This window comes from Patella vulgata, chromosome 3 (assembly GCF_932274485.2).
Source record: "Patella vulgata chromosome 3, xgPatVulg1.2, whole genome shotgun sequence".
In the NCBI taxonomy this organism is placed as follows: Eukaryota; Metazoa; Mollusca; class Gastropoda; family Patellidae; genus Patella; species Patella vulgata.
Genome location: NC_065881.2, coordinates 82,883,539 through 82,897,938, shown reverse-complemented (window position 1 = coordinate 82,897,938; position 14,400 = coordinate 82,883,539). Strand labels below are relative to the sequence as shown.

The window sequence follows — 14,400 nt, the reverse complement described above, 5'->3', positions numbered from 1 at the left end:
GATTCCCCGGTTGTACGTGACAAGGAGTAGAGTTGCCTGTCGAACCTTGTGGGGTTTCTCCCACAGCTAAAGACCCCTACGCGCAAGCGAATTATTGGAATAAAACTGGACCATGTGTTAGTCCCGAAATGACCTAGTTTGTGTCAATTGGACGTTACCCCCCCCCCCCTCTCTCTCTCTGTCTCTCTCTAGAACTGTCGATACCACTCTTAATTACCTTTGAATGTCTCTGTACAATATTATGCCCGGCCAGCTGCGTTTCCTTCTAATCTTCATCGAATTCCTGGTGACCTGGTTAGCGAGAAAGCGCTTTATTTGCCGAACTACCGTAACATACGAAACTCGGACTGCGTGTCGAGAGAGAGAGGGAAAGAGAGAGAGAAATGGGGGTTTAACGTCCACTCGACACAAACTAGGTCATTTCGGGACTAACATATGGTTTAATTTTATTTACATAATTCGCTTGCGCGTAGGGGTCTTTAGTAGTGGGAGGAAACCGGAGGACCCGGAGAAAACCCACGAGGTTGGACAGGCGACCCTATTCCTTGCCACGTACAACCGGGGATTCGAAACCACGCCAGTCGACTCAATGACAGACTTTACGATACAGCGCGCGCACGCTAATCATTCAGCCATCCAACCTCCCCGCCGCTTTAGAACATACACGGTTTAAACAATATTTATTCATAAAATATCATAAAATACATTACAGTTTTAAAGATATGATACAAAAACAAGCTAAAAGCTTATATAAATTTGCTTCATATATGTTTATGTCATTTACTTTTGATATTTCAAGAATATGATAATGTACCTGTTTCTTGACGACTAAAGTTCAATTCAACAATGTAAATTAATAAGATAAATAAATGAGTAACCAGCCGTTCCAGAACATACATGAAGCTAGTTAACCGACACATTTAATTCCAATTTCAACGATTTTAGTCGCAAATCACTATATTTATTTCGAGGATTTCGAGAAGCATTTATTCCGTTTCCGATTTTTATATGACGTAATGAAAATGAAAAAGTTTATTTCGCATTTGTGTGTGTAAACAGATTAGACTCGCATAACAAAATAGTACACTAATTTTTCAATATGGCAGCCATTCAGGACAGAGGAATAAAATGAAATGAAATGGGGTTTAACGTCCTACTGTTTTAACCCGACTGGATTAATGAATGAAGCCGGGCATACGCCATTCAGTGTGCTATGAGGGAAATTTTGCCCGGGCAGCGGCACTATGGCCTACACTTATATCGAATTCCAACTGCCAAGGGATCTTTTACGTGCATGCCAACATACACACAGGACCTCGGTTTTTCGTCCCATCCGAACGACTAGACAGTCAGACCGTCCGAGCTGCATTCATGATAGAGGTCTATTCTCAAAGCTGGCAGTTCGCTGAGTACAGAATGCTACCTCGGCTCCCAATTCCAACAACAAACTGTGATTAATTACAACCATGTTACATTGAAAATTGCTCATCAGATATAAGGTTTGATAATAGGAACTCATTCCGCTCCAATTGTTTTAACATCAATAAAAAAAAATAGGTAGAATATTACGTTTCTTTATTATTAACATGAATACAATATGAACTAATTACTACTCTACGTGACTGAGAGATGTTTTGTTATTATACTGGTGTACTACGAAACAGACCACAATAGGTACTTAAAATATATAACGTTCATTATTTTTTGTTGACATCAATGAAGTATAGTTAACTACTCTGCGTATTATGTCGTGGACTTCTTTATTGTGCCCTCTGTTATCCAACATATAAAGTGTACGACAACCGGTAGTGATAATGTACTATGCTTACTATCAATAAACTCTAATTACATACAAATCTTATAATAAAGAATAACTTACAAAATAAGTCCACTGATGTGTTAGTGAGGGGGTTGGGGTGGATGGCCGAATGTTTAGCATGTGCGCGTTGTATCATACTACAAGACCAAACGTGAAATGAAATGAAATGGGGTTTAACGCCCTACTGTTGTGCTCCGACTGGGCTAATGAAGGCGTGCATACGCCATACAGTGTGCTATGTGGGACATTCCAACTCCAGGGGATCTTTTACGTGCACGCCAAATGTAATACAATATCATTTGGGATCTAAATTTTATTATTGTATTTTGAATTCATATTTTAAATTATATTTTTCATTTGTAACTCATTTTGGACATGTGACAGATTAATTGTAAAATGTAATCTGCATCCGGTGTGTGAGGATTATTTCATAGTATTATGTAAGATATAATGGGTTACTCAAACAATGTATAGCCGGCTTGTCTTAGACAAGTATATTATGATATAAGGTTTAGGTAACAAGCATTAACACATATTGTCTAGAGATAAGATGTGTGAATCTTAATAATTACTTTTCATTGTTCTGATTACTAATGGTATTAACTATGGCGTGCCTAAACCGATATAAAAAGCCTAGTTTACAAGCAGGCAAAAGGGAAGTACAAAGGGACAAGAGACACCCGTAGAGGCTGAGAGGTCTCCCGGACCTCGGGAGAGGTTCTGACCTCGACACCGGGCAGAGGGGTCCTGTGAGGCCGAGGGGAAGCAGCTATAGCTAGACGTAACTTTACCCAACCAAATGATGTTGTTATGTACCTGTAAATATGTTATCCAGTATTAAAATATCTTTTAATAAATAAGAGTTATGTATTCTATCACACAATATATACACGGGACGTCGGTGTTTCGTCTCATCCGAAAGACTGGACACAGCTGTCCTTGCCAGGCCCTCCATTCTGCACCACTGAAAAGGGGAACCACGTTGGAAAATCGCGATGAACTATCTCGGCCAACGCAGGGATCGAACACGCGACCCATCAGCGAACGTAAATTGATTGCTACGTACTCTATGAACACTATCGTATTTCCATACTAAGCTGACTACAGTGCACCGATATAAGAAATAACAATGAGCTTTTATCACGCTTGTTGTTTTTACAACCAATAATAAAGTATAAATAATCACACGCACATGGTAGTATTGTTTATTTGACTGATAACACGACTCATCAATTAACAATTATTAATTAAAACTTGGACAATATACACAGGTTTCTTTATACGCGGGTTTGGGTGGCGTGGGGGAGGGGGAGGGGTCCTATAATCATCATAATACCCACTCGGCAAACCTCAGCAGATTCCAGTATCCTACATCTAGCCTCGGCTGTATGTCGAAGTTCCTTGATTACACCAAAGGCGTTGCCCATGACGACGCCTTTAACTTAAGCGTGTGAACGGGCTAAAAGAAATCAGACAATTTCCACGCGATGCTCTTTTGAGAATTCTGTACTTATACAATGGCGCCGAAATGCGAATGTCAATATACTGACGCCATGTTTTAATTCTCTAGTTGTACTGCGTTATTTTTGGAGAAAATGGTCAAAATGGTAGACATTGTCTTATCTTATGTTGTGAAATGGCGATCTCGTTATCTCTTTTCCATGTTAATGTGTCAAATTATGCCGTGTTGAGCGATTGTTAATTCAGTTAACATTGCGGTCGTATTGTATTTTATTTCTGACGTCAAGTCATCAGCATGTTTCTAAATATGGGTGTGTGATGTAAAGTCAATAATATTTTTTTTATAATATTTATAATTGTCTCGAAAGGTTTTGGGTGATACTAAAATAGATCGTTAATATTCAAGAAAATAGACCCTTTAATTCGTACTTTGTCAAATGAGTTGTGTATGAATGAAATTAATTATTTAGTATTCACTTCCACGATTAAAGCCCTTGACAAGGACAGCTGTCTAGTCGTTCGGATGGGACGAAAAGCCGAGGTCCCGTGTACACATTAGCGTAGCGTGCACGTAAAAGATCCCTTGGCAGTTGGTATTCGATATAAGAGTAGGTGGTAGTGCCGTTGTCCGGGCAAAATTTCCACCATAGCACACTGTATGATGTATGTCCGTCTTCATTCATTAGCCCAGTCGGTACAGAACAGTAGGACGGTAAACTCCATTTAATTTTATTTCAACGGTTAAAGGCTCAGTGCTTCAGAGTCCTGATACTTATGGGAGAGAGAGGGAAATGGGGTTTGACGTCCATTCGACACAAACTAGTTAATTTCGGGACTAACATATGGTTCAGTTTTATTTCTATAATTCACTTCCGCATGGGGGTCTTTGGCAGTGGGAGGAAAACCGGAGAAAACTCACGAGGTTGGACAGGCGACCATACTCCTTGTCACGAACAAGTGGGGCGTCAAGACTATGCCATTGGACTCAAAGATAGACCTTATTGTTTAAAGCATTGGATCGCCCAACTCCTAGGCTGATAATGGTTTTCCCTATTAAAATTGATCACAAGACGAACAACCATCATTTGATGGAATGTGAATACCGTGGAATCTACAATAATCCGAACTCATTATTAAAGGAATCTACCATGTTCGGATACTTTATTATTAAAGCAATCAGTTCAGTGCCCAGAAGGCTGATAATGGGCATAATTTATAGGTGACACCACCATAGAGGAGGCAGCCCCACGTGACCTCATTGTTTACCTTACAGCATTGTTTTCCTGTACATTAATTACGAACTGTTGTGTTGACAAACTGTCAAGGGATCTTTTACGTGCACGCCAATGTGTACACGGGACGTTGGTTTTTGGTCCCATCCTAACGACTAGACAGCTGTCCTTGTCAGGCCCTCCGTCCTGCATTAATGACAAGGGGAACCAAACCGGAAAATCTGGATGAACTTTCTCGGCCAATGCAGGGACCAAACACCGGACCTCCAGGCTAGCGAGCCAGCGTCTTACCCACTTAGTCACCGTGGCTCCCCGGATGAAGTGTAAGCAGAAACGCCCCCGGATGAGAAAAATTGCTTTTAATAGTACACTGCATGACGTTATATCCATCTTCATTACCCAGATAGGAGGAAGCAAAATAGCATTTTAAAACCAATTTCATTCACCTTTCGTGTTGAAAGTGTATGGGGGATTGGTTATCTTGCGACTTCTCTACAGCTGTGGAGTTTTTCAAATAATCCATTGATTCTGATCTTCTGTTTTATAATCTCGCTTCCACTGTTAAATTAACCAATAATTGGTCGTGATTCAAGTAACGGGTTTATTTAAAGAAGATTGTTGTTGTTTGCCAACTGGCTGCCTTAAAGTGTCATAAAGCTGCCGGGGGGGGGGGGGGGGGTAGATGGCAGAATGGTTTGCATGTGCGCGCTGTATCATACGGTCTGTCATTGAGTCAACGTTCCAGTGTGGTCTCCCCCCTTGCCTGTTGTGCAGGATAGAAATGAAATGAAATGGGGATTAACGTTCTACTATTCGGCTCCGGACTGGGTTAATGAAGACACGCATATGCCATACAGTGTGCTATGACTGAAATTTTGCCCGGACAGCGGCACTGCGGCCTACTCTTATTTATATCGAATTTCAACTGCCAAGGTATCTTTTGCGTGAACGCCAATGTGTACAGGGGGCCTCGGTTTTTTTTGGTCCCATTCAAACGACTAGACAGCAAGGTGCAGGATAGAGGGGCGTCAGTGTATACCTTGACAATTGGTATTCGATGACGAAAAAACGCCGCTGTTCGGACCAAATCCCCCTCGTATTCACTGCACGGTGTATGTCCTTCTTCTTTATACTGATTGATGAAGTAAGATTGGAAGTTAAACCCCATTTCATTTCAATTCAATTCTCTTTAAATTTTGGTATTAAGTGTAGTTTGAAGTCGACCATCTCTAAATGACGTTAAACCTCTCCTGTATAACCTGCATGTCAATATTGTGACATTATAATTCACTCATTCTAGCTGCTGCAGTCATCCGATTAATCGGCGGATAACCGAATTCTCCCAGGATGGGAACTTAATGATATCACCTAGATCATTGTTCGCAAGTCTTATAAAAAAAAATAACTGCCTTAAAAACTTGACCTTAAAGAGACATTAATGCTTAGAACAGTTTTGCCGGTTGGTAAAAATAATAAAAGCTAAGTAATGAACCCAACTAAATGTAGCCCAATAAGAGAATGAAGGGAGACCACAGCACGCTTTCCCAACGCTTATGGAGATCTTGACGCACTCTGAGACCATTTTCCGTCGCCGTAACAGCGCAGTGCTACCGTGACTCCCTTAGATTATGCCTCTGTCAGACTGCGCTGCTGCGACCGTACAACAACCAGAAAATGCATTAGATCGCCAGAAAACGTGAACAAGACGCAAGAAAATGTCCCGAAAACTTACAAACTTGAAAAAAGTCGCGTTCTCGAAGCTTTCCAGGTCAGATCGCAAAACCTTGACGTTTGTTTTGAACATGCTCAAAACACACGCCGTGACTCGGCGATCATTTGCGACCCATGGAGACCACATCACGATATCTGGCGTTTAAAACATGCTTTTATCACGCTTATGGCGACCTTGACGTGTCCTGAGACCATTTTTCTCCGGTCCGATGGGTGTATTAGTAAAATAATATATAAAAGTGTGTAATACTTGTCGAAAATTCATGTTTTATATAATCAAAACCGTGATTGCTTCCCATACACATTATGTTTAGGATATAGCACGAGGCTGGGGTTCTGCCGGGGAATCAAAGACTGAAGAAAATAACCCGAGAGAAAGAAAAGTCGAGGCCGGCAGGTTGTTTCTAAAGTCTTTCTTCCCCAACATAACCGAAGTCGAGGACTTTATCTTGCTTATAAACCGTCTATGTTTACATGTACATAAAATGAGAAAATTCCAGAATTCCAGTAAGAAACACCTTATATCATGTTTTCTTATGGAAAAAAAACTACCCTGGAAACCCGTTACAGGTTTAAAGAAAAACTTTCAGAGGAATAACCTCAAATTACCCTTTATATATTCAAAAATGCCCACGACGTTCAGACCGCGAGTTATTTCGGACATAGAATATACCCCAAAGATCAAAGAGATTTACCGTTATAGGTTTATAAGTTCTAAGTTCTGTTAATGTTGCTCAATCTCTAATACCACTTACAGATACAGTCGGGTTTTATGAGTTAATTAATAACCGCTCAAACCATAACCCTTTTGACAAAAATATGTCACTTCCGGTGGTGTCCATTCTGTAATGTTTTGTAAGGGCTAATATGGGAACGTCGCTTAAAGAAAACACAAAACAACGAGGCGAGATAGCTGGAGGTACTTGATCATTAGGATGTTTTCACAGCTCGTTTACAAATATCGATCAAACATCGACTGATAAATCTACAGGATTACAACAGTCAACGGTCATTCTTCACTTGTAGAGGTAACATGTAGTTCAGCTGGCGTGGATTAAGACACTGTCAAGTTATAATATCTGTTGGATAGGTAAATATTGATACGATACGATTCAAGTTCGAATCCGCTGGGGCACGTCGTGTGTTTCATAAAATGGAGGAAATACAGTTGAATAGTTTCGCGTCATCATAATCATTTTGAGATTAACATATTGTGTTGTTTTTAATTTTGATCTGTATCGTATAGGTAAATATTGATACGATTCAAGTTCGAATCCGCCGAGGTAATACAGATAAATAGTTAAGCGTCACTATAATCATTTTAAGACTAATATATTGTGTTATTTTCATTTCTATCTATATCGGAAAGGTAAATATTGATACGATCCGTCGAGGCACGTCGTGTGTTTCATGGAAAGAGAGAGAGAGAGAAATGGGGTTTGACGTCCACTCGACACAACTAGGTCATTTCGGGACTAACATATGGTTTGATTTTATTTCAATAATTCGTTTGCACATAGGGGTCTTTAGCAGTGGGAGGAAACCGGAGGACCCGGAAAAAACCCACGAGGTTGGACAGGCGACCCTATTCCTTGTCATGTACAACCGAGTAATCGAAACCGGGGATTCAAAACCACGCCAATCGCCTCAATGACAGACTGTATGATACAGCGCGCGCACGCTAACCATTCGGCCATCCAACCCCCCTGTTTCATGGAAATGGGGGAATATAGATGAATAAGTTCGCATAGTATTATTTTTCATCTCGATGGTCACATGTGCGAATTGTCTACCTGTCAAGGGATCTTTTACGTGCACTATAAATAAGTATAGTATACCTTGTATCTTCAACTTATCCGGACTACAAGATACATCGTTTCATCTGTGCCTCACCTGGGACAGACTTAAAGGAGCTAAATCGCTAACATTTGGGACCTAGAAATTGACAAAAGTGGGTCGCAACGCATATAATACTGTAATATGAATGTATATAAACTGATTTACATTCAATGGTTTCCGTTTTTACTCCAATTTCAAATCAGTTATGTTTGGCGAAATAAGCCAGCAGTCTCAAGCGAGTGCAAGTTTTAAGCGTCTGGTTATTCCAGTCTACATACGCCGTTTGATTTGGTGCAATGTGTCTAGCCTCGTCCCTCGAGTCTCTTGATACATCTGGGGCTGAAGCGCATTATGATACACGATTCGTGTACCAATGGTAAAATGTTTATTTTGTCTTAAATATTGGATATCAAAAGCCCACCTTTTTCCGGTAAGATCACAACATGAATGTTGATTTAATTTGTCAAATAAATCGTGTTTTCAATGTTGAAGATTTTGGATAAAATTGAGTTAGAGACTGAGCTCCTTTAAACCGAGTTTGAGTAATGTCAAAGGTGTGCTCTTTCTCTTCGATGATTGTGGTGAGAAGCGATTTGATTTTCCTGACTTTTATTTAATTAAGAACCGAGACTGATCTTCCAGTAGCAGTATTGTGCTGTGATACTGGTTGTCTGGTAGTACGAATTATCTTCCTGTTTTTCTGAATAGCCCTGGTCATAGAATTCACGTTCGTCGCGGATATAATTAACCTTAATTAATTATTTACATTTGTTGACCGCTGCGACAAACAACCGAGCGAAACCCTCGGAAGACATTTTATTTAATTCCCCTTTCTGTTTTATGATAAATGTGTGCGAAATAGCTTTATTTAACGTCCGCTTCCATCGAGGTGATATTGCAGATAAATGAATAGAGTATTCCTTATATAGACTAGACTAATGTTACGGTTTCTGTATTAAAGGGGGCCACGGCGGCTCGGTGTGTACGGCAGTGGTCTGCTAACTCGTCGATCACAGTTCTCAGTGCTTTCCAATAATGGGTGTTCCCCTGGTCAGTGGATTCCTCCCACTGCTAAAGACCCCTACGCGCAAGCGTATTATTAAAATAAAATTGAACCATGTGTTAGTCCCGAAATGACCTAGTTTGTGCCGAGTGGACGTTAAAACCCATTTCTCGCTTTAATCTGATTAGTGCATACAGGTGGGAGGGGTTAAACCCCGATTAATTCTGATTCCTTTCTGGAATCCGTTTATAATCCGATTGTCTCCTTTGTTTTATCTTCTCATATATTCTTATACGTCTTCATTTATTGTGGTCAGTTTTAAATATCGATTAACATAGGCGGAGACGGAGACTGCTGGTTCGTTAATATCATTTCATTTTTGTAATCTAAATTATATATTTTTTTTTATTTTATAAATTTTTTTTTAATTTGTTTTTGATTACATCAAGACGACTTATCTTTCTTCTGATCGATATCATCAATTTGTTAATTCCGTTTCTTTTGTCTTTCTTGTAGGACGAAAATGTCAGAGGCTGGTGAAAATGAATGAATCTTCGTGAGTTATGAGATGAAAGGACATCAGTGAACTGGATAGAACTTCCTTCGTCAGAGCAAACTACGTACAAATATTCTATAAAGGATATCTTGGAGTAATTGTATTGTTTATTATTAAGACGAGAGGATCTCGACTGAAACAGGTTGAATCCGTCAATGTCGCTTGACTTAATGCGATTAACGGAGATGTTGACGATGTTGGGGTGGTAATCCAGATAAGCTTTCATGTCGGGCACACACAAAAACGCACATGTTTGATAAATTTAGATATTTTTATTAAACACTCACTGAAAAAAACTGAATTGAATCCTTAAATGATTAAATTACACTGAGAGTTACTTAACATACGTAATTGTGATATCAATCCGACTGTGATGTGGTGACATATTTTAATTCAATATATTTTGGATTAAATATTTGGATGGGAATATATTTAATGATGGTATAACATAACAACCAGTTCAATGAATGCACTGTAAGTATAACTATTTAATATTCTTCTTTGTAATTTCAACATCGTGGGTTTTCTCCGGGTCCTCTGGTTTCCTCCCACTGCTAGAGACCCCTACGAGCAAGCGAATTATTGAAATAAAAAATTGAACCATGTGTTAGTCCCGAAATGTCCTAGTTTGTGTTGGCAGGAGACAACGTATAGTCGCTCAGTTGGGACGAAAAATTGTGGCCCTGTGTACACATTGTTGTGCACGTAAAAGAACCCTTGGCAGTTGGAATTCGAAATAAAAATAGGCCGTAGTGCCGCTGTCCAAACTTTCCCTCATAGCATACTGTATGTCGCATGCCCGTCTTCATTAGCCCAGTCAATAGGACGTTAAACCCCATTTCATTTCATCATTTCTCTGTAATACTGTGTGTGACCATTTGTGGTTAAATAAAGCTAATATTAAAGCGACTGTGAGTCTGAAGTTTACAAAGGATTCAAAATCAATCAAACACGGATCAGCGGCTTTAAAGCCATCATGCAATACCTTGTCAACTTGTTCATTTGTTTTTAAATCAGATTTTCATGTATAAATTCACTTACAATAAATTTTACATGGTGGTAAAGTGTCAAAAAGAACCAGAATAATTAATCAGCTTTTATTAATACTAGTTGTTTAATGTGCATATACATTTAGACTTTCTAACAGTTTATAAGTTCTGGCCCCGAGTTCACAAAGCATTCTCAGACATAAGTTAACAATTTACTCAAAATTGTTCGCCTTAATTATTTTAACTAAAATATAGCCTATATTTTGTTGTTTTAATACATCAAATACATCAATAAGAAACTATGTGAAAGGTTTTGTGTTTCTTGATCAAAGATATTTCTTAAATAGATTTCCAGCAAAATTTCCACTCAAATATTTGTTTTAAAAAAAACCCAAAACCAAAAGTCTCTATATCATTCTTTGTGTATCCTATTTATTCTATATTTATGTACGTATGTATGTATGTATGTATGTATGTATATACATATGTACGTATGTATGTATGTATAATGTGTATATGTATATAAATCTGAGAGATGGGTTACACATATACATAGCCTGTTCTCCAATCCAAATTCAGATTTAATAAATAAAAATACATGTATTCTTAACTTAACTGTGTTAACTCAGTGCCTGGTACTTGCATTCTTCTTTAATAATGACCATGGTTTATCTCTTTATACAAGCCAGAATGATTTACCGGCATATCGGCTTGTAATAATTGTTATTGCTTAATGTGCAAATTTAGAAATTCGAACAGTTTAAGTTCATATAGACTTAAGACAGGCCTTATTCTCGACAACACGTTTCAGACCACTCGCTCCCTTCAGACATGCTATCTTGGGCTCGGAACCAAGACATTTGAGTGTGGCAGACCTTATGATCTGTAGTGTTCGGGGGGTGGGTGAGTAGGTGGCCGAATGGTTTAACGCGTGCGTGTTGAATCATAAGGTCTGTCATTGAATCAAGTGGCATGGTTTTCGAATAGCCGCTTGTACCGGAGTGGGGTCGCCTGTCCAACCTCGGGGGTTTTCTCCGGGTTATCTGGTTTCCTACCACAGCTAAAGACCTCAACGCGCAAGCCAATTATTAAAATAAAATTGAACCATGTGTTAGTCCCCAAAAAGACCTAGTTTGTGTCGTGTGGACGTTAAGCTCTCTCTTTCTCTCTCTTTCTATCTCTCTCAAGGGTACGCGCTAAACTACTCGCCCCCAAACCTCCTTAAGACAGACTATCTTCCTTCAATCAACCCGTCGCCCTTATGTTATTGTCATCTCTAGATTACATCAGAAAAACACCTGCTCGTAAAGTAGAATTGATTTTTTATTTTTAAATTACACGAAATTAATGTTAAACGAGCTAAGCCTCTTTGATTGAGGTCAAACTAAAGAGTTGTAGTGTTGGTAGCATGTGTTCTTTCCATCAAAGGTGGGGAAAGTTTGTCATGATAAACCTGTTCGGAAGTAGGTGTATTTTGGCTGAATCTAGTTGAATTTAAATATGAACGGAGAAATGAAAGGTAATGGGATTTAACGTCCCTCTGTTCTGCTCCGACTGGACTAATGAAAACGTCCATACGCCATACATTGTGCTATGAGGGCAATTTCGCCTAGACAGCGGCACTACGGCCACTCGTATATCGAATTACAATTGGCAAGGGGTCTTTTACGTGTACGTCAATGTGTACATGGTACCTCGGTTTTTGCCCCATCCGAACTAGTACACGTAGTCCCTTGCCAGGCCCTCTGCCCTGCACCACTGAGTTGTGTCGAGTGGGCGTTAATATCTCTCTCTCTCTATATATATATATATATATATATATATATATATATATATATCTTTATCTCATTGGTATGCGATCCTACTCTCTCTCCCCTCCCTCTCTCTCTCTCTCTCTCTCTCTCTGGGTATACTGCTTTATTCATTTCGAACTTTTACCTAGCAAAAGGCACGTACGATAAGTTATCTTTTGTGCCCATGAAGTCAATATAAGTTTTCTTGGTTAAAGCACGCGTGAATGCTACACTCGGTTACTCAGATCACTAAAGATTTCCCCATTGACTTTAATGTTAATTCTCATCTCTTAGACCGGCACTAACTTTTTCCCAAATTTTCATTGGGTAGAACGCTTTCTACCACAGATGGGGCAACATGTGGCAACCTCTTGCCCAAAAGCACGTATGAGTTTCTTCATGAAAAACTTGAGATATACAAACTAGAAGTAGAGACAAATACAGTGGACTCTGTCACATCCGACATCGTACGGGATCGTTACAATATTTCGGATCACACAGCGTGTCGGAATACCGAGCTTTCTCAAAAACCGGAAATACTGTAACTTCGAAAACCGGAAGTATTTTGATATTGTAGCTTCGAATCACCAGAATGCTATTCCCTTTAAAAATGATAAACCTTTCTGTACCTTTATTACATTAAATAATTAATAATAACAATGCATGCGTACAATATATTCATAAAATCATTTACATGTAATATGTCTGACACTGTAGCTCGGCCAATTGAATACTTAACGGCTAATTCCTTCTGCGCAGGTCGTGGAACTTTCTCGAAATCTGCTATAGGTTGCCGCTTTACATCTAATGTCAAATCTGTTCGGGCACGCTTTGCAAGACGTTCAGACATTTTGAATACAATAATGTATAATAATTCTTCAATCGCGGCAATGTTTATATAATGTCGCGGTATTTGACATGTAAACATGCAATTTTCCGCCCTACATTTCAACCTAACCAACCTCTCACGTCTTGTATCCTTCTGCCTCAAAATCATGAATATTCACTAATACCGGACCGAAAATGTATTTTTAAACCCTTTTCTTGGATTCTACACCAAAAAGTCAACACGATTCGCCATGCAAAAGGGGGAAAAGGGGAAAGGGAGAGAGAAAGACTACAAATATCTTTACGCGTAGGAATATTTGGTGATCTGCGTCAATATACCAGGGTTTGAACGTCATTTCGTGACTAACCTATGGCACAGTTTCATTTCAATAAATAATTCGCTGGCGTGAAGGAGTCTTTGGCAGGTGGGTTGGGTGGTGTGTGGGGGGGGGGGGGAGGAACCAGAGAAACACCACGAAGTTAGACAGGCGATCATATTCCTTGCCACGTACCAGCTTCGGGTCGAAACTACGCCACAAATTGACTCAGTGACAGACCTTATGATCCAATCGACATCACCCCACCTTAACTATAAGTATCCGAACGTGATATTAGATAAAGAGTGACCGTGCCTAAACTCCACGACTGACAGGTTGATAGGAGATAAACTGGATGATGAAGTCTAATATTCATTTAATGATGTTATTGTCCAGAAGCGAAGTTTATCCCAATTACCGAGTATTAATATGGTCAATTGCAATCGTTGTTGACGTCATACGGAAGTAGTTCATGCCTTAAAGCAGCCACTAATCGAATAAGAAATCGAGATAATGTTCTTTTGAGTGAGTGATGAATCTAATAAATGCGATTATTACTGATAATCGGAAGAATGGATGATAATAATAAAATAATAACGTCAATAATAAGTAGGATGATTCAGACGGAATCTGTGAATGGTTAGTCGGTATTCTGGAAGCTAAATTTTAGGTGAATGCTCACTAGTCCGCGGGTTAACTGGTCTGCGGGTTCATTAGTCCACAGATATCTATTATTAGGGGTTGGGTTAGGGTTAGGGCTAAGATGCACTACTCGGCGAGTTCATTAGTCCACTGATATCTATTATTAAGGTTAGAGTTATGGTTCGGATTA

At 39.4% G+C, this 14,400-nt stretch overlaps 1 protein-coding gene across 1 annotated transcript in view; it reads left to right on the top strand.

Annotated features, from left to right (window-relative positions):
- LOC126816967 (putative G-protein coupled receptor F59B2.13) overlaps positions 1 to 14,400 on the top strand; it is a 71,644-nt gene that overhangs the window by 41,001 nt on the left and 16,243 nt on the right. The window contains exon 2 of the mRNA XM_050543777.2: positions 9,602 to 10,115. Within this exon, the coding sequence (XP_050399734.1) occupies positions 10,105 to 10,115 (11 nt within the window). The 5' untranslated portion in view covers positions 9,602 to 10,104. The remainder of the gene's footprint in view (positions 1 to 9,601; positions 10,116 to 14,400) is intronic.